At 43.5% G+C, this 22,410-nt stretch overlaps 1 protein-coding gene across 1 annotated transcript in view; it reads right to left on the bottom strand.

The window, feature by feature from the left end:
• LOC116816581 (uncharacterized) overlaps positions 1-1,087 on the bottom strand; it is a 66,906-nt gene extending 65,819 nt beyond the window's left edge. Inside the window, exon 1 of the mRNA XM_032765917.2 lies at positions 739-1,087. Within this exon, the coding sequence (XP_032621808.1) occupies positions 739-819 (81 nt within the window). The 5' untranslated portion in view covers positions 820-1,087. The remainder of the gene's footprint in view (positions 1-738) is intronic.
• Positions 1,088-22,410: the final 21,323 nt, after the last annotated feature.

Here is a 22,410-nt window from a genome sequence, read left to right as displayed (position 1 = left end):
CAAAAATCCCAAGTGAAAAGCATAGAGTGGTGAGTTAAGCATTTCAAAGACTGTTGATGTTACTCTGAATCTAGTGGCATCTACACTTCTCCCTTTGATGCCAAATATCAGATTGTTTATATTACATAGTACTGATTAAATGATATCATGCCATCATTTGTACAGAAATAAACTACTAAGACCAGTGTGACACCAACAGAAACTGCATCTGCTCCTTTCCAGATTTTAGGGCTAACTCACATCTTTTATTTTTAGCCATAAAATAGCCCAGGAGCTGATGGAGATTCATTGTTGAATATTAGTGCACAGTGAGATGGAATAGGGAGGTATTTGTATGACCTCCTATTACAGCTTTCTAATGGAGAGAATGACAGGCAGGATACAGGCTAGCTGAATGGCTTGAGAAGTTAAACCTACCATGTGAGACAAAATAATACCTAACAACTTAGATGGAGACACTGCAACTTGTGGACACTCAGGAAAAAAGACAACAGTTTTCAGACGGATTCTAAGTGGGAATAATCAGGGGCTTAGTAAACAGAAGTGGTGGAAAGTTAAGCAAATAAAGAAAACAATGAAGTGGGTAGAAGGAATGTGAAAAAGACCAAGGGATTTGCTTACTGGTTCCTAGCATGGAAACACAGAGTTTCTGCAGACAAATTAAAGCACATGCTGGAGCCCCAAACACAACTCAGCTGTGCTTTCATCTCCCCTTTAACATGCCAGCCTTGTACTTGCCTTCCCCCACTCCTGCATCCACACTCTTGGGTCTTCTTCGCTCTGTCCCTTGGGCAGATTAGCCTTCTGTTGAGGAGTCATCCTCCTGGCTGGGTGTTGGTCCTTCTGAGTACATGATTTATTCCCAACCTCACATGTTTGTCTATCGCCACAGTCAGAGGGGAGAGGGAAAAATCCCAAGGAGGGGGGGAGTTGTCACTGGGTCTATTTTACAAGTCCCAATTGTTGAAGTATCAGTCAGATAATCCTTGGATTCCGTTAGGTTCTGCCAGCTCCAGAGCACAGGAGCGAGTGACTAGAGCAAGTAACATTGCCTGCTTGCTTTTTCTGATCAGCTGAGAGGGGATCCAGCTAAGTTCCTCCTACTTGCACTGCCTAAATAAGGACACTGACTCACAGTTGGCTACATGGTGCTCCTTTCTGCAAGCACTTACTGCTAACAGCAATCTTGCTCTTTAACTAAAATGCTGCACAAAGTGAGCATAGAAAAGGAACCTGAACTTGGAGTCTGAGATCACAAGGAGAGCCTTCATTTTTGAAATAAGGGGCAGGAGTCCTTGCTTTGCCAAATGCAGAACGCCTTGAGGACTGAATAATATCGATTCACAACAGAACACAACACTCCTGAGGTTCTGGTTCTGACAAAACACAGCTCTGGGCTGCTTCCTGCTCTTTTTTAAAAAAGAAACACTGCACTGCCTTGATCCCTGCCGAGGCTGGGCAAGAATGACTTTCAAACAGAAAGTTTTCTTGTTTACACAGCACAGGCTTCCAGTGACTTAAAAATACATGTTCGTTATTCCATCTTCTTTGAAAAGCAATGGCTTGAATTATACCCTCCATTTTATTTAGGGTCTAATCCAAAGCCTACCAAAGAAAATGGAAAAAAAACTCCTCCTGGCTTCAGTGGTCTTTGGATCAGGCTTGTATGAATTCAGAAAGTTTTGCAAACCCCTCAAAAGTTGAAGAGGTATGGCAAGGCTCAAGCAGTACCTCTTTTTTGCCTGCTGAATCCTTCTGCACATTCCAGATATTAGGAAACAACCTGGTCTTTATTAGAACAGCAAGCCCTTCCCCTAGCAAATCAGCCAGGCATTTCCCATTCTGTATTCTTTCCAGATAAACTCAAGATGTGAAAGCAGAGTGGAAAAATTCACGCCACTGATGAAACCAGGAGGAATGTCACGTTTCACGGTTGAGTGTGTGAGACAAACAAACCTTCATGTTTTCACCTCACATTTTTCTCCATGTGGCAAAAAACTAAATAAAAAATAATAATAAAAAGGAAGGTAGTTTACTGAGGAAAAAGCAGACTATCTGTCGAATATGGACATTTCCACACAGGGTAAAATCTGCCATTTGTTCCAGAGTAGAAGCTGCACATATCTTTCTTTGACAAAAACAAACAAACAAAAACAAACAAAATAAAAAACCCACCATACATTTTAAAGCATTAGTGGCATTGACCAAATTCTTGCCCCATAGTACAGAATCTCAGTTTTTGAAGAATAAAAATTCACAAAGCCAGAACTGATACCATTCGTGACTTGATCTAGCAGCCAGTGGACAGCTATCTGCATCTGCATCATCCCAGAGTTGGCACTAACAGGTACCTTTTCTGAGTAGACTCAACTGTGAGGCCAGGGACTGAATGGGCCAGAGATAATGAACAATGTCCCCACTCTGAGAAGTGGCCCCTCCATGTCAGGGGTGAATCATGGTGGCATTGCCCTGCTACTGCCCATGCTGTTCCCATTCTGGAATAGAAGACTACAGTCTCTGAGGCTGTTATCCCGGTACCCTTCACCACCAACTCTAGGTTCACCTTACCTTGTCATATGTGTTTGTTGAGTCTTCTCCAAAAAGAGTTTGCGATCTAATTTGAAAGAAGGTACCATATCTTCTTCTAAGTTTGTGCAGCACCTAGCACAATGTAACCTCAATCCTGACTGCAACCTCTAAGTTCTACCACAATACTATGCAAATAAATAGATAGATATGCATGGTTGCATGTGCTGGCCACACATTAATTCCGTAAAACACTATGGTGAGAGTGCCACAGAAATTCTTTTGAGAGCATAAATCCATGCAGTGATGACAGACATTCTTCCCTGGGACTATTTCCGTAATTCCTTCCCCCATGTCAATAAAAGTCATAATTACAGCACACGGCATGGAGCTGAAACAACTTGCCCTGGGAGACACCCAATTTTCCACTCTTCTGTTCCTTTCATGGAGAATTTACAATCCTCTGACCCTCTCCTTGAGGCTAAACATAGGTATGTGTCTTGTTTGTAACACTGTGTGAGAGAATCGATGAATGATAAAAACAGTGGATCATAAAGAGCAGATTAATGGGAAGGTGAGTGCATTTAAAATGCAGATCCTTGCTTTTGGAAAGATTTCTATGGGTGTCTATTGCTTTGCTCCTTGTTTTTATTAGGCAAACATTTTTGGGAAGCTGTGGCTCGGCACTGGTCTTTGCCAGGCCAATGTCTTTCCAGCCTGTTTGGATGCCAAGACACACTGGTGAGGCCAGTATTGTTCCCTCTGGGTATCTACTCTTTTCAACAATTGGATATTTGACAGGAACATTGTGTCACTTGAGTAACTCACCACTTTTTTCCACCTTTCTTTAAAACCAAAAAACCCAAAAAACCGTGAACTCTGCACTGGTGAAAGGTGTCAGCTAGACACCCTTGGAGACTGAGCCCCGGAGTGGAGAAACCATCTCTGTACGTGAGAGAGTCAGTCAGTCTCCTGGGTCTATTCAGCCCTTGGCCTCTTTTGGAGCCTGCCAACAAGGAAGCCAGTTAATGTCAATTTTGTTTGTGGGCATTGTCATGAAGTGATTATTTATTAGTACTACCAGAATATAGGAGGCTGGGGTTTTCAAAAGACCCTAAGGGAGATAGGTGCCCAAATCCCATTGACAGTCAGTGGCAGGCTAAAATCCTTAGGCACTACTTTAAAATACCAGCCTGGTTTTCTAATGTTCCCCCGACCAACACAGTTTCTTGCCCCATATATGTAGCTAAGGGATATGTGTGACGTTCCCCTGGTGTTATCTGGACCAGTGATCCCACAGATGCCCTGATGAGGTGTGAACTGCCCCTCTGGTCTTGGAGAGTTTTTGCTTGGGCTTGTTTTAAGCCATGAGGACACATTTTCAGCCTCATAACTATATACATGAAATTACAACCTATAATATTACTATAACAACAATTACTATAATATCACTATAACAACAATGCTCAGTGCATCATGAGCCTTCTGAAGACTCCCGACATGACAAGCTTTGCATTGGATACCACACAATCATTTTATAAAGATGAATATAGGGGTGTAAGGTGTTATGTCAGTTCCATCTGAGACTGGCCCAAACTCCCTGCATACCTCTTTTACCATATTTGGGGTCGGGAAGGAATTTTCCTCCAGGGCGGATTGGCAGAGGCCCTGGAGGTTTTTCGCCTTCCTCTGCAGCGTGGGGCATGGGTCGCTTGCTGGTGGATTCTCTGCAGCTTGAGGTCTTCAAATCACAATTTTGAGGATTTCAATAACTCAGTCATGGGTTAGGGGTTGTTATAAATGTGTATGGGTAGGGTTTTGTGGCCTGCCTTGTGCAGGAGGTCAGACTAGATGATCATATTGGTCCCTTCTGACCTATGAGTCTATGAGTCTATGAGTCTCTAAAGTGGTCTCTAAGGTCCAGAGTTGCTGTCTAACAGGGCAGAATAGTTTTGTAGATTCTAAGACCAGAAGGGACCACTGTGATCATCTAGTCTGACCTCCTGTACAGCACTGGCTACAAAATTTATCCCAAATAATTCCTTATGAAAAGGACATGAGAACTAATTGGATCTAAGTTTATTTACTTTGAAAAGTTTATATCTCATGTGAAGTTTCCTTTTGAAATTTGCACTACAGGGAAACCTCACCTGTGTGTGGAAGTCCCCTTCTGAGTCATTAAAGATGCCGTTTGAGAAAATATCTTCAAAACAAAACAAATACCAAGGCTGGGATACTTTCACATTTCCATCACTCAGAGGGATTTCAATACTATAAAACTCCTTCTAGACCTAGACTGTGACTGAAAATAGACTAGAACCTGAACTATAATATACTCAGATATCTTCCAAATGAAAAGCTTAATCTTTGCCAACCTCAAGCATTCAAAAAGCATGGATCAGCTTCCTCCCCCACTGCCCCCAAATCGTAAGATTTAAAAAAGAATAGTACATTTTGGGTTCTTTTTATTTGCCTTCAGGTACATCCTAGTCATGTTTTCAAGCTTTTCTCCCAAACCATGGGAATTAGAAATTTACTTTTAAAATGGAAGTTGAGAGTATCATATAAATGTAGTATCATAAAAATGTAGGGCTGGAAGGGACTTCCAGATGTCATTTAGTCCAGCCCCTTGCGCTGAGGCAGGACCATGGAAACCTAGACCTTCTCTGAGAGCTGTTTGTCCAACTTGTTCTTACAAACCCCCAGTGATAGGGATTCCACAACCTCCCTTGGAAGCCTATTCCAGAGCGTTAACTATCCTTATAAAGTTTTTCTTACTATCTAATCTAAATCTCCCTTGCTGCAGATTAAGCCCATTACTTTTTGTCCCACCTTCAGTGGACATGGAGAACAATTGATCACAGTCCTCTTTATAACAGACCTTATCATATTTGAAGACTGTTATCAAGTTCCCCTATTTATCTCTAGGAACTGAGGCCTTAAGAAGCATATCAAATATAATGAGACTTGCAATAAAATCTCAGGAGTTAGCAACATTGGTTATCATCATAAATATTTGTATTGCAATACGTGGCCTCATTAAGTCCTGCATGGGAGCTAAGTTACACATAGTAGTAACTGTTTGCAGGTCTGTCTTTTACTTATTTTGCTGAATTTGCATATAGTAGAATGAAAATGGCTGTCTCATAGCAAGATATGTTTTCATTAGAGCTAGGTGGCAGTTTTATTCAAAACCATTTTTTTTAAAACAAAAATGAGCCTTTTCTTTAAGGAAATATTTTAATGGAAAAATCTCCATTTTGCCTGAAATCTTTTCAGCAAAACCTCCAAACCCTTAAAAAACATGTTTTGTGAAAACAGAAAAACAATTTTTTCCACAGATTTTAGTTTCAGTTTTTCATAAGACAGACAAAGCAAAACTACCTCATCCCCCCCCCCAAATAATGGAAAATTAAAAATAAAAAACATACAATCAACGTATTTCAACCAGCTCTAATTTTATTGTTTAATTGTTGGACAATATTTATGAATATTAAGTTCTAGGCAGTGTTTGCAATAAGGCAAACAGGAAAAACAGGCCAGATGCATTTAGGATCCAAGACAATGACAGAGTTGATTGATATGACATGGATTAATGACCCCTAGGTACATGACATCCTGTGTTTTTGTGTGGGTTTGTGCAGTGCCTGGTGCAATGGATCCCCAATCCTGGGGCCTCCAGTCACTCTTCTCTCTCTCTCTTATGCCTCTTTATTCCATATAAAACATAGGGACTTCACCACTGCCTTCCAACTTTGCCGATACCCTGCTGCAGTCTTAGTTTCTGCCCATGTCGCTTTGACAGCTTTCAGTTCTGTTTCTGTTGTACATTTCTATGTTATCTTTGACCTACCTCATTATCTCTTGCCCTGGGAGTTCCAGTCCAATCTCTGAGCACTGCTACAATATTAATAATTAATAATAGGAACTAGTTTTGTGAATAAAGTGACTTTACAACTCCCCAAGGAACTCTCCAGTTAAAATTTAAATCTCCTGCTACCTCTCTCCTAGCCTGATGGGCAGAGAATGCTCTTTTTCTAACATTAAGTTCTTCAAGCTGTCAGAGTTTGACAACAACCTTTACACTAATTATCAAGGCCCAGATCCTCAAAGGTATTTAAGCACCTAACTCTCATTGAAATCAATGGGAGTTAAGCACATAAATATCTTTGAGGATCTGGACCCAAAAGCTGTAGGTACCGTGTATTTACTACAACCCCAATAATAGTCCTGTAGAGTTCAATTCTTTACTATGTTACCTGACATTAATTTATGAGGGGTGGGGTACCAGGTTTACCATTGTCTTGCAGGTTAACGAAAGAGTATCAGCTCCCTGACTGCCTGTTCTCATAAACATCCATCCGAAGAAGCCTCCTAGAAAAGCTCATAAATTATGGTTTTACATGTCCAGGTTGACGATACTCATGGTAGAGGGTTCAGAAATAGAAGAGCATTTTCTCAGAGAAGTTTGTTTTATAGAGTCAAAGCAGCTGTGTTTAGAATCAAATATGAGGAAAGGAAACAGATGAATCATGTGAAGGGCTAGAGTACAAAGGCTGGGGCACAACTGCTTCAGAGTAGAACTGGTGCCATGGAATTTAAGAAGGTTATTTCTTCATGGATTGTCTTTGCTCGTGACTTTGTTAATGCAGTCCATCATCTGCCTGTCTTTCTGAATCACTCCACAATGTTTTTTTATGCTGTGATCACCCGAAATATGAACACTTAAAAAACATTTTTTAAAGATACGAGTGCTCCAAGCCAGCCATATTGGCTTCAAGCCTGGATATTACATGGAGGAATTTTCAGTCTTGGAAATCTGACAGCATCTATGGTCCCCAGGCCTTTGGTGTCTTTCAAAGGGACATTAAATGTCAGTGCTCAGTTGAAACTGCCTGTCCGTGAAAGCTCAAAACCAACTCATTCAAATTGTCTTTTTCCATACAAGTTTTTAGAGAGTCCTGCAAAAATGACTTGGAAATCGTTTAACTTTCTGTCTCATTAGGACATTAAAACAAATTGTCTGACAATGCCTATTCCAAAGACACACACCGTGTAGTGTCAGATTGAAGGCAGCTGATATTAATGTGCTTCCACACTCTGGGCCTTGCCATACTACAAATACAGTCAGCCAAAGGACCTAGTTATAACACAGTTCTCCACTCTACTGGTTACAGCACTGTTGTAAGTTGTCACTTAGATTGGACCAAACCATATTCTGTAGCCAGGGTAAAACCTTGGACGTTTACCTTGATTACGGAACAGAACTGAGATCTCATTTACTCTGTAGATTAGAATAATTTTGTAATGGGATATCGAGACAACACTGTTGTAACCAGGTCTTCTTGACCCAGTTGTGTTTGCAGTGTAGCTGTGTCCTCTATTTGATACGAGTGACTCCATGGCAGACTGATGAATGCTGAACAAAGGAGGGTTGCTTGGTAGGTATATGTATTTTTATTCATGAATTAAGTTGTGTAGTCATTATTTGCCTGCGTGAAGAATGTATTTCAATCGAGTCTACCAATGTAAATGATAATTTGACCAGTTTCAGTAAGGTCCCTACTGCGCCAAAGAGTCAAATACTGTAGCTATCCCTACTGTCCCTTTAGGGAAGCCTTTAAGGCTAATAATTGCATTTTCCACTTTGCAGGCTAAGCTAGGAGACAAATATTATTATTATTTACTGTTTGTATTGTGCTGTCACTGCCCAGAAGTTCCAGTCAGGTGTGAGCATACAGGGGGTCAGACAGCAATGTTTCCCTCCATTTATGGCACTTCACTACTAGCTTAGCTTCACTTTCACAACTAGCTAAGCTCCACTTAGGATTTTTGCCTGCTTCTGAACCCTGAAGTAATAGGTTACTCCTGGAGGTAGGAAACTGGATTAGATAGATTACTGACCTGAGCTGGGGTAGACTTCTCTATCTTCCTATGCCTTAAATTCATCCAATACACTGGATCTGATCTTTGACACCTAGAGGTTCACAATGCTGCATCCTTCCTGGTCAATGCTGCTTATAGAATATAGCGACTTGGTGACTGTGGCTGAATCTGATTCTCTAGCTAAATGTCCAGTCGGTTTCTGCTACAGAAATAATACATCCTATGTGCATTGTATAATCTGCTGGAGGAAACATGATATAAATCAAGTAGAACACACTAGCATCCTGTTTGCTTGGTTGTTCTCTGAGGCAGAGCTGAACTCAGGGCAAAGACTATAGGGATTTCTCTGAGTCTAACATCTCTTAAGGTCACTAAAGTCATTACAAGGCAGTATCTTTCCCTATGGCAAACATTCCCTTTGCTTTCCTTCCTCACTCCAAAGAGCCAGTTTTTCTTGCCAGAGTCTGTAATCTCTGAACCAACATTCTAGTTACATATTTTCCATGCAGTTTTCAGTAACTGATTTTTCTTAGGGTATGTCTACACTACTTGCCAGATCGGCGGGTAGCTATCGATCTATTGGGGATCAATTTATCGCGTGTAGTGTAGACATGATAAATCGATCCCCAATCGCTCTTCCATCAACTGCTGAACTCCAATTCAGTGAGAGGTGGAAGCAAAGTCGACGGGGGAGCGGCAGCCATCGATCCCGCGCCACGAGGACGCAAAGTAAGTGATTCTAAGTCCATCTAAGATACGTCGACTTCAGCTAAGCTATTCTCATAGCTGAAGTTGCGTATCTTAGATTGATCCTCCCCCCAGTGTAGACCAGGCCTTAGTCTTGATCTGTGACCTCAAACCACATTGTCACAGAGATGAGCATGCTGCCATAGAAGAGGTTTGCTGTGAGCTCATAAGGTATATATGTATGCATGCATTTTGCCATGTGTATGGGGGTATGTGTGTGGGCATGTGTATGTGTGTGTCTGTGAGAGCATACATGCGCAATCATGTTCTTGGGCTGACCATCAGGCGGCTTCACTCTTTATGATGGGACCAGGAAGAAAGTGCAGCACAAAACTATATCAAACAATCTGAAATGTACACATATCCTGGCAGACCCAACTAACAAATGTAAGATAGTGGGCATATGGCTGGGGTTCTGAAGTACAGTACGGGCACAATATAAAGCTGGGAGGGCAGGAATACTGTGATTGACAAGTGAGTGTATTGCACAACCTGCCTTGCAGAGGCCAGTGGGAAGGATGCTAAATACACACAGCACTTGATGCAGACAGGCTGATAAACACAAAAAGAATCAAAACACACATAGCAATAGCCTCCTTCACTGCTTCTCTGGTCATCATACCAAAGAACATAATAGAGGGTTACACATATAGTCCATGGCCATCATGTGAGGGTGAGGGGGGAGAATCTATGTTTTCTGTATTAAATGCAACCCCTCTATCCCCCTCCCCATACAAACAACCCATCCACAATGATTATGGTGTTCAAATTGTACATATAAAACAATGATGACAAAAAAAATCAGACTGCAAAACAAAAACAACCACCTTACTATGTCTGAGTTGCACATGCTGTTCAGTGTAAGGGCTTGTCTACATTTGGGAAAATGCCTCAGTAGCTGGTGTGCAGTAGCTTTTCTGCACTAACTCCCCGAGTGAACACTTGCCGGATCGGCGTGTAGTGATCGATCTATCGGGGATCGATATATTGGGTGTAGTGTAATTAAATCAATCCTCAATCACTCTCCCATTGACTGCTGAACTCCAGCTTGGCGAGAGGCAGAAGCAAAGTCGACAGGGGAGCGGTGGCTGTCAATCCTGCGCCGCCAGGCCTGGTCTACACTGTGGGGGATCGATCTAAGATACGCAACTTCAGCTTTGAGAATAGCGTAGCAGAAGTTGATGTATCTTAGATCAACTCAGAATCACTTACTTTGCATCCTCGTGGCACAGAATCGATGGCCGCCGCTCTCCCGTCAACTTTGCTTCCGCCTCTCACCGAGCTGGAGTTCAGCAGTCGACGGGAGAGTGATCGGGGATTGATTTATCATGTCTACACTACACGCGATAAATCGATTCCCTGATTGATTGATCGCTACCCACTGATCTGGCGGGTAGTGTAGACATACCGCAAGTGATTCTATCTCGATCTAAGATGCGTCGACTTCAGTTACACTATTCTCATAGCTGAAGTTGCGTATCTTAGATCGATTCCCACCTACCCCCCCGGTATAGACCAGGCCTTATTCCACACTAAAAACACCTTTGTGAACAGTAGCTTAATGCGCTTTGGAAATGTACTAATCTAAGTGTGCGGAGGAGCTAGTGTGCTTTAAATTCAGATTATAGCTTACTGTGCACTAACATCCCCATGCAGACAAGCCCTAATATAGTAAGCTACACTGTTAACCAGGCAAACAGGATTAGAAAATACTACATGGGCACTATGTGGCCAAATTAGTGTGGCTTTTGGGACCTTGACTTTTGCACTTCCAGCCTTTTTGTGACTAACTGCAGTGTCAGTGCTGGGTTAGGCCCCAATTCAGCAAAGCATTTAAACGTGCTTAACTTTAAACATGTCTATAGTTCCTGTCCCCCTGAAATCAAAGGCATTACTCATGTGCCAGCCCCTGTTCATTGTATTCCAGACGCTAACCTTGCGAATGGTTTCCCCATCTGTAAAATGGGGATAATGATACTTATCTTCTTTGTGAAGTGCTTTGAGATCTACTGATGAAAAATGTTACACAAGAACTAGTTATTATTAAATGAGAAGGATTTGGACAGGTTTCAAAGCTTAAATTACTGATTCCCCAGTTCCCTGAAGCTTGTGTCATCATTTACATCTGTGCCAAGTGAGTGTAAAAATGCCATCAGATCAGAATACTTATGTTTTACAACCCACTTGGCACAGTTGCGAATGAGGATGCAAGGAACTGGGGAATCAGGTCCTACATCTGAGAGGTGAATGGAATAGAGGAAGACTATATTCACACCATACGTATATCCTGATAATACATTGTACCATTATCTGCCACTTGTTAATTGCTCCAAGGTTGTGTGTGTATAACGTTAGTATAAATTAACAAAATGATTAGAGGGAAATCAGATGTGTGACTGCTGTGTTTTCCCAGAGCAACCACATACTTTTCTAAGCATGAGTGAACCCGAAGTGTGCTTACTCCCAGACTTTGTTCTCGGACCATGTGTAACGTCAGGGCACTTGTTATCCACATTGCTGAGTGTCATCCCATGGGTAAGATGAAGGTGGGTTTTACAAACAATGAGTGGACACTGTCTGGCCCTGTAAAAATGCACAATGTGAAGGGAGAGGGCGCATGGAACCATCCTGGTCCTTCTGCATGCGCAGCCCGGCTGGGAAGGAATCACAGTGACATCCGCTGTTCTAGCCTTCCTGAAGCAGGTGGGGGTTGGATCCGTGGCTCCCCTTCCTTGCACGCTGGTCTGACTGCTAGGGCTGGCACAGGCAGAAACAAAAGGGGCGGCAGCAGTAGCTGCATGGTGTCTGTCCCCCCAGTGTCACCAGAGGCATTTCAAAGGCAGCTGGAGTGTCTCAAGCCCCAGCTGCTAATGAGGTGCCTCTCTAGAGGGCCCCCAACTCATGCCAACAGCTAAAAACTCACCTCAATTTTTATTTGGCTGTTTGAACATCTCATCAGCCAATGCGGCTGCCTCCTGAGGGCTCCCCACATGCCCTTATTGGTTCCAGATAGGTCTCAATGACTGGCCATCAATGGGAAAGTATGTGCTTTTGAGAGTACTTTTACTACACCAGTACACTGCCCATACGCCCTGGGCTGTCCCCATTGGCAGTTCCCCACTGCTACCTCCTAAACGTAATTTAGCATTTATAATGAGAAAAAAAAAAGTGATAATTGCATCCTTTGGGCACCCTGGGAGCGATTGATGGAGGTTCATGAAAATGAGTTAGCTCATGTATTGTGCACCAGAAACGTGAAGCAAGTGTGGCTTAGAAGGCTTCTTCTGGGATTGACCTGCTTTCTTTGTAGGTCCTGCTGGGACTGACTCAGAGCAGCCAGCTCTGAAGAGCAGGTGGCTGGGAGGAACAAAGGGTCAGAAAAATCATTAATTCCTTTCTCCCTTCAAACCTTTGTCCATTTCTAGGATCAAAGTCTCCTGAGACTCTGAACATCCCCCAACCCCTGGCTGGTCATTTTCATGCAATTGCAGATTCTGGCCAGCATAGGCCAGAACTAATACCATGATAGCCTCTCGATATTTCTGACTGAATTGGCAGGCTAAATAGGTTTCCATTAATCATCCACAAGGCTGGGTTCTGCTGAGCACTGAATCTTTCTAGGTTCACCCTTTCCTACAGCTGCCCCCATTCATGTTCAGTTAGAGATGGGTCCATTCTCTACTGGATTTTGAACCTCAAAGTTTGTGTGTATTTGGATTTTGTTCAGCCATTACAGAGAGTGGGGTTGGCTGTGAAATAAAGATCTGAGATTGAATTTCAACTTTCCAAAGTTTGGGGATGTTTGTAAGCTTGGGTTTAGGGTAAGGACCATACCTTCTATGACCACAGCTTCCACAGGTATCCTTGAGGGGACAGTATACCCCTCACCCTGTCAACAGGGCACAATAGAGTCCCCATCCTGAATGGGATCTGTGGATACCTCTCTAATATAAATACTAAGCAACAATATTGGTAGGAAAGGCCATTTCTGTCTGAGATGTCTTAAAGGAGAAAATAACCATTTCATTTCATGGTCTATTTGTCTCTGACATGGCTGGGGGCAGAACTCAAGAGCAGTCACCGTTTAGGGCACAAATGTCTAGCTTCAGGAATTTATTGTGGGCTTCCCTACATTGTGCGGAGGATGCAATACTGGGAACATAGCATAAGGGCCACAAAGGGTGGGCCAAGAAAAGGGAGTGTGGCTTAGACAGAAGCATATGAAATGGCAGCAGAATGGGAGAGCAGCAGAAGCCATGACAAAGTAGAACTAGTGTCTCAGGTTGTACTGATGGCCTGTGACCCCGGACCCACCTCATCTTCCTCCCAAAAGTGCAATTGTATGAGAAAATATTTATCTAGTTGTGAAACAAGCTGAAAATAGCATAACACTTCCCTTCCTCTTGCTATATCAGGCCTTCCCTGTGGACAGCCTCAGAATGGCCTTGCCTAAAAGGACATTAGCATGCAAGAGCAACTGACACAGGCAAGGCAGACAACTCAATTGGTGGCAGCAGGGCTTTTACTGGAGCCCTTCCAATCCCAGCTGGCTTTTGTTCACCCCAATCTAAAACCTGATGGGCCAGCCATGCAGACGGTCTTCCCCAGAGCTTCAGGGAGGGGCCATGATGTTTCTTAAGAGCTGGGCCCCTCCCTTCATAGACCTGTGGGCATTCAAGCAGGTTTTCTGATCCTTTCATCTCCTTGCCTGCGAGAAATGGGGGGTAAGCTTTCTAACAGTGAGCTGCAGTGGCAGTATAACAACATTGCTGTGGGATACTTGCTGTTACCCTTTGCTTGTTTATTCTGTGCCACTTTCCTGATTTTTGTGACATGAACCTTTTAAGGTGAGGAATTATTTGCTGGGGGAAATGGATGGGTGGCAGTGGTGGCTTCCTAGATCCTGTGTGACACAGGAGAGCTTCCTTCTTCCATGACTCTGCTGTGAAGGTTTTGACAGGTTTCTAATGAAAGAGTGATTAATACATGATTCATAACCCTGATGCGTGACACCTTTTGTGCTGGGAAGCAGGACCTTTGCATTCCCAGCACACCTACATTTTAGGGGAGTTGTGATTTTCTTGCATTATTTATTTTGTTAGATGCCTTTTGCATTGTCACCTTCATTGGGATGTTCTCTCTTCCTCTGTTTTATTCATCTGTCATGTCAGTATCTACCCTATCTTCCACCACACTCTAATTTAATCTGTCTGCCTGCCTATGTGAACAGCTGACTGACTATCATTTAGCAAGACCAGCCTGGTAAGTGCTTCAGGAACTGTGGGCAGAATTAGCCACTGCCAACGGGGAAAGGAAATCTGCAAGCTGGACTGGCTGGCACAAAAACAGTTATTTCCCAAACCAAGAAAGTCTCATTGTTGCGCTAAGGGCAGGGCAGGCAGGAGGGGATGCTTGCGTGAGTGCAGAAATGTGCTGTCCTTCATGTTATCGGGGTCAGAGCTGCAATAAGTCTCTGCACTGACACAGACAAAGAACTCAAGTGCACACAAGCCCTAACATAACTAACTAGACTGGCTGCTCACTTCCTCTTCTAGGACAAGAGAGGCAGGGTGCTTCCTGGAAGCCTCAGCAGTCTCTCTCCTGAATCTAAGAGCTTCAGATCCATAATTCCTTTGCTGGGGACACCTACTCGAATCACAAACATCCCAAGATTAAAGTCTTGCTGGGACTGCCCCTGAAAAGTGAGAGAAATCCTTCACTATTATTCAAAGTTCCAGCTCCAATCATGTGCCCAGGTTTCTCATAGCCCTCTGCCGAGACTGCTCTTGGACCTAAAAACCTTCTCAGCTGGCCTGATTGAATCTGGCTAGTGGAAATGGTATAAGGGAACAAACTGTGTTTTGTGCACAAGTATATAATTGGGGAGTCAAATCCTAGCCTCATTTACTTCTATACAACTCCTTTGCAGAATTTGGACCAACATGTATATAAACAACCCTTACCAGAAGGTCTGTTTCACATGGGCCTCTGCTTTTAATGTGAATCATGTTTGTTTCAGATACAGGGGCAGATTCAGCTGCTTTGGTGATGTAGTGCATCCATACACCTGGTTTAACAGGCATACTGGGATTCTTATTTGAGATTACACATTATCCTATTACACTAGATTTTATTTTATAAAATAAAATCACATGTAATAGTAAATGCTACAGGATGCAGACTAAAGTCATGTGAGTTACTTGGGGCCAGGTTCTGCTTTTGATGAAACCAGTGTAAATCAAGTATAACTTGATTTAAATGGAGTTGCTCTGGAAAACAGAGGGAGCAGAAGGAGTTATTAGTGTAAACTGGTATAACAGGAAATAATTCAGGTCCTGATTCTCCTCTCACTTTAAGCAGGAATAATTCTACTAGGTCAATGGAGTTACTTGTACCAGTTTTCATAAAAGTGGAGAACTGAACTCAGCAACTCCATATGTAAGATTTGTGGATGCTCATGTCTCTTTTTTATGGTAAGAGTAAGGGATGAAAAATTAGATTTCTTTCCATGACCTGCCCCAAACTCCTCCTGTATAACTCTGCAATTACTCCTATTACAAAGATCCTGAAGTAACAAAGTCATTGTATTGATTTACTACATAAGAGATGGAGAAAAATTAGTGTAAAAGGAATGATGCAGCTCCAATGAATAAAATGGGACAAACTCAGCTCTCCCATGAGCTGAGATGCAACTTTACAGAGTTTAGAGAAGTTGTGATTTCTTACAGCAGGGTGAATGTGACCCAGAGTAACAGAAGTGGAAACTAACAATCAACAGTTTAGTGGTTAAAAAAAAAGGTGCATAAACTAACCTATATAGTCCCCATAGCAGTGGGTACACTCCGTTTATCTGCATTTACCCTCAACTACACTATTGCTGCTATTGTACTCCAGTAGGGGATCTGGCCATATGAGTCACCCCACCCACAAGGTAGCTGCATTGAACGGCATGTTATAGGCCGGCAGGCCAAAATTTGTTAACTAGTTAACATTATTTTAAAGAGAATGAGTTGTTCATAACCCACACCTTGTCAGCATTCCTGAACTGGGTAATGAATGGCTCCAAACACTAAAATATTCAAATATATGTTTGGACACAATCTTCATCAGGGGAGTGTGTGTGATGTCTGTTTGTGTACCCATTTGCGATGCATGGTATGTTATGTATTGTGACAAAGTTCCTCCTCTACCTTGGTGGGTCCTATGCTTATTGGTGGATTTGCTTGCCTCACAGATTCACCCTATGGGTCGGGAAACAGCCCAGAGACCTTCCCCTCTAGTAGAAGCCACAGTCCAGGTCAATTCCTCCTGTGTTTGATCAGGAGTTGGGAGGTTTCGGGGGAACCCGGGCCTGCCCTCTACTCCAGGTTCCAGCCCTGTGGACTGTAGCTGTCTAGAGTGCCTCCTGGTACAGTTGAGCGACAGCTACATCTCCCTGGGCTACTTCCACATAGCCTCCTCCCAACACCTTCTTTGTCCTCACCACCTTCCTCCTGATGTCTGATAATGCTTGTACTTCTCAGTCCTCCAGCAATACACCCTCTCACTCTCAGCTTCTTTCATGTCTCTTGCTCCCAGTTCCTCACACACACTTCCTCTCCTCTGGTTCCCTTTGGCCTGACTGGAATGAGCCCTTTTATAGCATCAGAGGGGCCTTAATTAGAGTCAGTGCTTAACAGCCTCACCTGACTCTTGGCATGTTAATTGGAGTCAGGTGTTCTCATTAGCCTGGAGCAGCCCCTGCTCTGGTCACTCAGGGAACAGAAAACTGCTTATCCAGTGGTCAGTACATCTCCCTTCGACTACTTTGCTATTCCCAGCTGGACTGGGTCTATCACAGTATATTCAGATTTTTTGGCCCACTTAAAATATCTTTGGCTGGAGGCAGCTCTGTGAGTTTGAAGCAAGTCCAAAACACCTCTGATGTCACTTTTGCCATTAGGTCATCATTTAGGCAAAATGTACAAGACTTTTGAACATGTTGTTTTAACATTTTTTCTCTTATTTGATCTTGCTCCAGGCCAATTAGACTCCACCAAAGGAAGAAAAATCCCTCTGCTAACACAGATTATAACAGCTGGGCACACAAATCGCATTCAGGGGCTTCTGAGATGGAGCGTCATCACTGGAGTGTGAGTTTGAAAAGGGTTCAACACCCACTGAAATTAACAGAAGACACTGCTGCTCACCTAAATTCTGGTGAGGAATCAGTGGAATACTTTATTTGGACAAAGTATAACAAGTCACCAGGCAGCTGATTTTCCCTGTACAGGATACAAATAACACATCAGGCCTGAGGTTTCTCTCTCTTCATTCTAATTGGATTCTATCTACTAACATTTTTATACCATACTTGAAGCATGGTGAGAAAGAGCCTGATTTAGAGATGGATCCAGTCTAAAAGCCCAGATTTCAGCACCCTGAAAGCTTTGAGAAAGTACAGATCTGAGTCCAAGCTGTGTACCTTGGGCTCATTTCAGATTCAACTCATCTTCTTAGAAATCAGAGGGAGAGAAGCACAAACCCACGAAGGGTTAAAGTAATATTGAAAAGAATGGCCAGTGTCATGTTTGATGATGCAGGAAACATTGTTTTCTCCATGATAAACAGGAAACTTTGAATGAATTTGATAAAACCTTTTACATTAAAGAGAGAGATACCAGCTGGCAGATTTATATTTTTATTTTCTTTTAACACTCCTCAAACCACCAGGCACAACAGCAGCTCTACAACTCTGCTGCCTCCAGAGAGCTTTCCAAAGATGCAATGTTTATTTGTTTGAAAGGAAAGCCAGTACTGGCTGAACTCTGTCACCCTCCCTCGCCTGGATCAAAATGATTTTTCTGCTTCAGATGATGATGCCAAATTCATATGCACAGTTAACTGGTAAATAATATTGTGACCTAAAAGCTCTCAGCTAGAAGACACAACATGAGAGTGGGGTTTCCCATTAGTTAGCATGGCGCATCTACCCCCTCCCTCTCTTACCCTTCCCCACGATCTTCTCCCATCCTCTCTTCCACAAATACACATACGTGTCTCCCTCACACAACCCCCTGCCTTTCACACAGACACACACACGCCCATTCCCTACTCTCACATATACGTACCCCTCCCTCTCTCTAGAGCATATGCAAAGAAAGGAATTTCCTTTGATTGTCCATACAATCATTGAAAGCCCCACCCATCTCCCGTTTATTTGTTACAACAACACGTTGAGTAGTCCTGCTGAGGGGCACCCCATTGATAGCCCTACAAAACAAGTCTTCTGTTACCAGGTTTGCGTATTACTTTGGGATAGGCTCATTTATTCAGGTTACTTTTCTGGGAAAGGGGATTCTGTAATTCTATCAATGTACTGCTTGTGTCACTTGTGTGTTCATATGGAGCTCTACTTCTCCCTTCTGCAAGTCCCCTCTCAATGGAGCTATCCTGCAGGACCTAGGTTCCCTAGGGCTGGGTTTCTCCAGCTCCAAAACCAGATAAGCACACACCCACGCACACATACATTAACAGAGCAAGTCTGAGCAGACCGGGTCAATCAGCACTGTCACACTGATCCCTTATATGTCCCTGGACTCACTGGGCTGGACAAAGCAGCACTTTCAAGCTGTTACCCTTATGTGTCCCAGATTCAGCACATCCCCATCCCCACCTTCACAACACAATTGTACTGGCAGTAACCTACTTGATGAGCAAACCCCACAGTATTTTAGGCACTGCAGGGATCTTTAGCTTAGGTAAAAGAAGCGTTGCTGCAGAGTGAATGGGGGAAGCTAAAAACACAAAAGAGTAAGGTTCAGCCAGAGAGAGAGAAGCAACCAGCTTAACCATACAAGTTATTTATTGAATACTGGTGATAACTGCACAAGGAGGACTAAACCAACATAACATACATTATTAAAGGTCAATACCTAAGGTAGAAAGGAAAAATGAAAAGAGAGAGAGAAGGGGATCTCACCACTCCTTGAAGCTTGGACTGGTCGAGGTTCCCAGATGACGCTGGTAGCTGAGGGTCCTGAGGGCAGGAGGCAGGCAGAGCCCCAGCACGATCAGTCAGGAGAGTATGGAGTCTTAGTGGAGCTGATGCAGAGTTTGGATCTGAGTATCAGAAATCTAAATGGAGGGTGAGTAGGGATTTTTGTAGAGAAAATACAATTGTTCAAGGGAGAACAATAGATTTGTTTATAGGTAAAGCTGATAACTCAAGGGTTTTCTTTAGCCTAGATAAAAGGAGCTGATCACTCTTGGCTATGGGTGGTGTTTTCTTCCAGGGAGCTCACAATGCAACTAGGGGGCTTTACTATTTGGCTATCAGTTAAGGATTCGTTACTAGAATTGGTCTGATAATTGCTGAGCTGAGTGTGTGCAGACCTAGGTTCATTAGCACCTGGAGCAGAGCTTCCCATGATGCCGTACTTCCCTGCTTTTTCTAGTCCCAGAATTCAGTGTGGTTCTTGGTTCTCCATTCTGTATGCAAATTGAGATGTCTTTCTGTCCCATCTTTCATGCAGATGAGGCTAGGGGAGTCGTCTCTGCTCTCCATTCTGTATGCTAATGGAGATGTCTTAATCTTGTCACCCTTGTCAGGAGGGGTGACAACGCCTTTCACTGCTCTCTGCAAGTTCTTTTCTCTGATGGGTTTTGGTTTAAGCAGAGGCTGAGGGGTGGGGCAGGGGGAGTCTTTCATGAGTCAGGCTGGATACTGCACCCTGGTTCCCCAAGAACACAGAGGTGTCTGGTATCACTTCTGATTTCCAAACTGTGGACCATGGACTTTTCTGCCACTCCAGAGAATGAAACATGCTCAGAACGGCACAGTGAGGGATCGAGGTGTTGGTAGAGTCTTTCCCTTGCCAGAGATCTGCAGATTGAAAGTCTCTCTTTATCCCCAGGCAGGTATGGCACAGGCAAAAGCAAGAAAAGCTTCTCCCAGTCACCCATGAGCCCCTGACAATGACCTCCTCTGTGACCTAAAGGGACCATGCTTGAGGGTGAGGAGTTCACTCTCCGTGGAGCACACAACATTTGTCACTCTCAACAAAAGGGCCAAGGGAGGCAGTGAGCACTGACTGCGGTGACTGTAAACTGCTCCAAGCCCACCAACTCATTTCACGTAGGCCACCAAATGGCAACCAAGGGCTGGATCCTCAGTTGGTGTACGTAGGTCAATAGAGCTACAGCAATTTACACCACTGAGGATCTGACCTAGAATGTCCTTTCAAAAAGCATATACTTTGGGATGAAAGCCACTCTGCAGAAAGTTGTTCTCAGATCATTATGATGGGGCACATAACACCCTAATGTTCTGACACTCTCGGGTCATCATGATGGGACACACCATCTCTATGTTCTGATGCTCTCAAATCATTGTGAGACTCCACATTTTCTTAAGTAAATTCTCCTTCCTCTCTGAAAAGAAAGTGCCACAGTGCATACTGTTTTCCTAAACTGTTAGGAGGCAGTGTAGCAGTGTTTACTACAACTTTCTCTGAACAGTTCTAGGACAGTAGTGTCAAAACAGTTCTTCCCTGGAAACTAGAGCAGAACTATTGCTAGTTTTCTCCGAGTTCTATTTAATCTCCCCCAGGATAGGTCCCAATGACAGCCAAAGTCAGAAGAAGTCATTATGTAGATGATAGCAATGCCTACAGGCCCCAACCAAGAATGGGGCCCCATTGTGCTAGGTCTTGTACAAACATATAGTGAGAGACTGTGCCTGCCCCCAAGAACTTACAGACTAGATTGGCAACGCAGAAGGAGGGTGGTGAGGGAAAGAGAAGCACACAGAGGTGGAGTGGTTTGCCCAAGATCACACATCAGGTCAGTGACAGGACCACCTTCTCCTGACTCTCAGTCCCATACCTGCTCCCCTGAGGCATACTGTGGAAGAGTGCAGATGGGTTGAAGAAGGAGCAGAATCTCAAGGCTGAGACATGTCTTTACCTTGCCACCTTCCTCTCCTCTTTATCTGTTTTGTTTGATACATTTTGCAGGGGATCAACGCCCAGCTGAGATAAGAAGGAATGAAATCTTCTTCCTTCAGTCTATTGTTTACAGCTCCTTCCTCAACTTTGAGGTGGCAGTAGTGGCAGGAGAAATGAAATAAAAATCAGGCCGAAACTGTATGAAAGCAGTGAAAACAAAATGCACGTAGCAAAGCTGACTATCACCTGGGAATAGTTTTAATAGACAAACTTGGCATCACCATCACTTCCTGCACATGAACATCTCTTTGAGATGTCTATGTCCTGAAACAGGGATGGGAGCAGAAGTTTTATAATGAGTTGAAGGCTACAGAGATTCTCGAAGCTATTCCCTGGAAATGCCTGACCGCTTCTTTTCTTAAACGCTGCACGCAAGAACAGCCACAAAACCCACAGATCTTTCATGAACCCAACATCCATCCATACACTGGGTGCTGACATCGTGTCATGCCAGGGAATTTCCCAAATTCCTACTCCAAAAGAGGGAATTGAACTGTTTTTGAACAGTGATTAGCACAGTCAGGTTCTGGTCTCTGACGGGTTCCTAGGCACTAAATACAAATAACTAAACAACCACCCACCCCTACACGCACTGACTGATAAACAGGAACATGCTGAACACATTAAATTCCTTGAAGGGACACTGCGTCTATGCCAGAGACACTTTTTGGACAGTATTTGTGTTCTAACACATTGGGCCAGATCCCTAGCTGGTGTCAGTTGACACTGCTCCAATGACTTATCAATTCCATTTCTGTCACTGTGCTGCACACAGGGGCTTCTTAATACTTGACAGCAACAGCAGGAAAAAGACTCTCATCCTACAGCTCTAAAATCACAAGCCCCTCCCCTGGGAGCTGATGGAGAATCTCCACTGGCTGCTTACAGTACGGGGTCTGTGTCTCACAGCCAGGACATTTCTCTGTCTGGGAAATGTCCTCTCTCCTGTACTTAATAGATTGAAATTCCAATCCATTTGATAGCTAGTGCTCACCACAATCTGTCAGGTAAAGGTGTTGTTGGGGCCAAACATACACCTCCAAGTAGTGCAGATTCTGATTCCTGGGACACCCTGGACTAGGGCGGGTGGAGGAAATGGGTGCAGACACATGCAACAGAAAAAGAAATTGTTGTTGTGCCAGATTACCCTGCAGGCATCTTTAGGACAGCCTATGGCCAGAAGGCTGAAATGAACATATTAATCTGTATCGCTAGCTGCCTGCTGGAGCACAGGTGCATCAACAAAGAGAGACCTACCATACAG

Source organism: Chelonoidis abingdonii, chromosome 8, assembly GCF_003597395.2.
Source record: "Chelonoidis abingdonii isolate Lonesome George chromosome 8, CheloAbing_2.0, whole genome shotgun sequence".
NCBI lineage: Eukaryota > Metazoa > Chordata > Testudines > Testudinidae > Chelonoidis > Chelonoidis abingdonii.
This window is presented reverse-complemented; position numbering and strand designations above follow the sequence as displayed.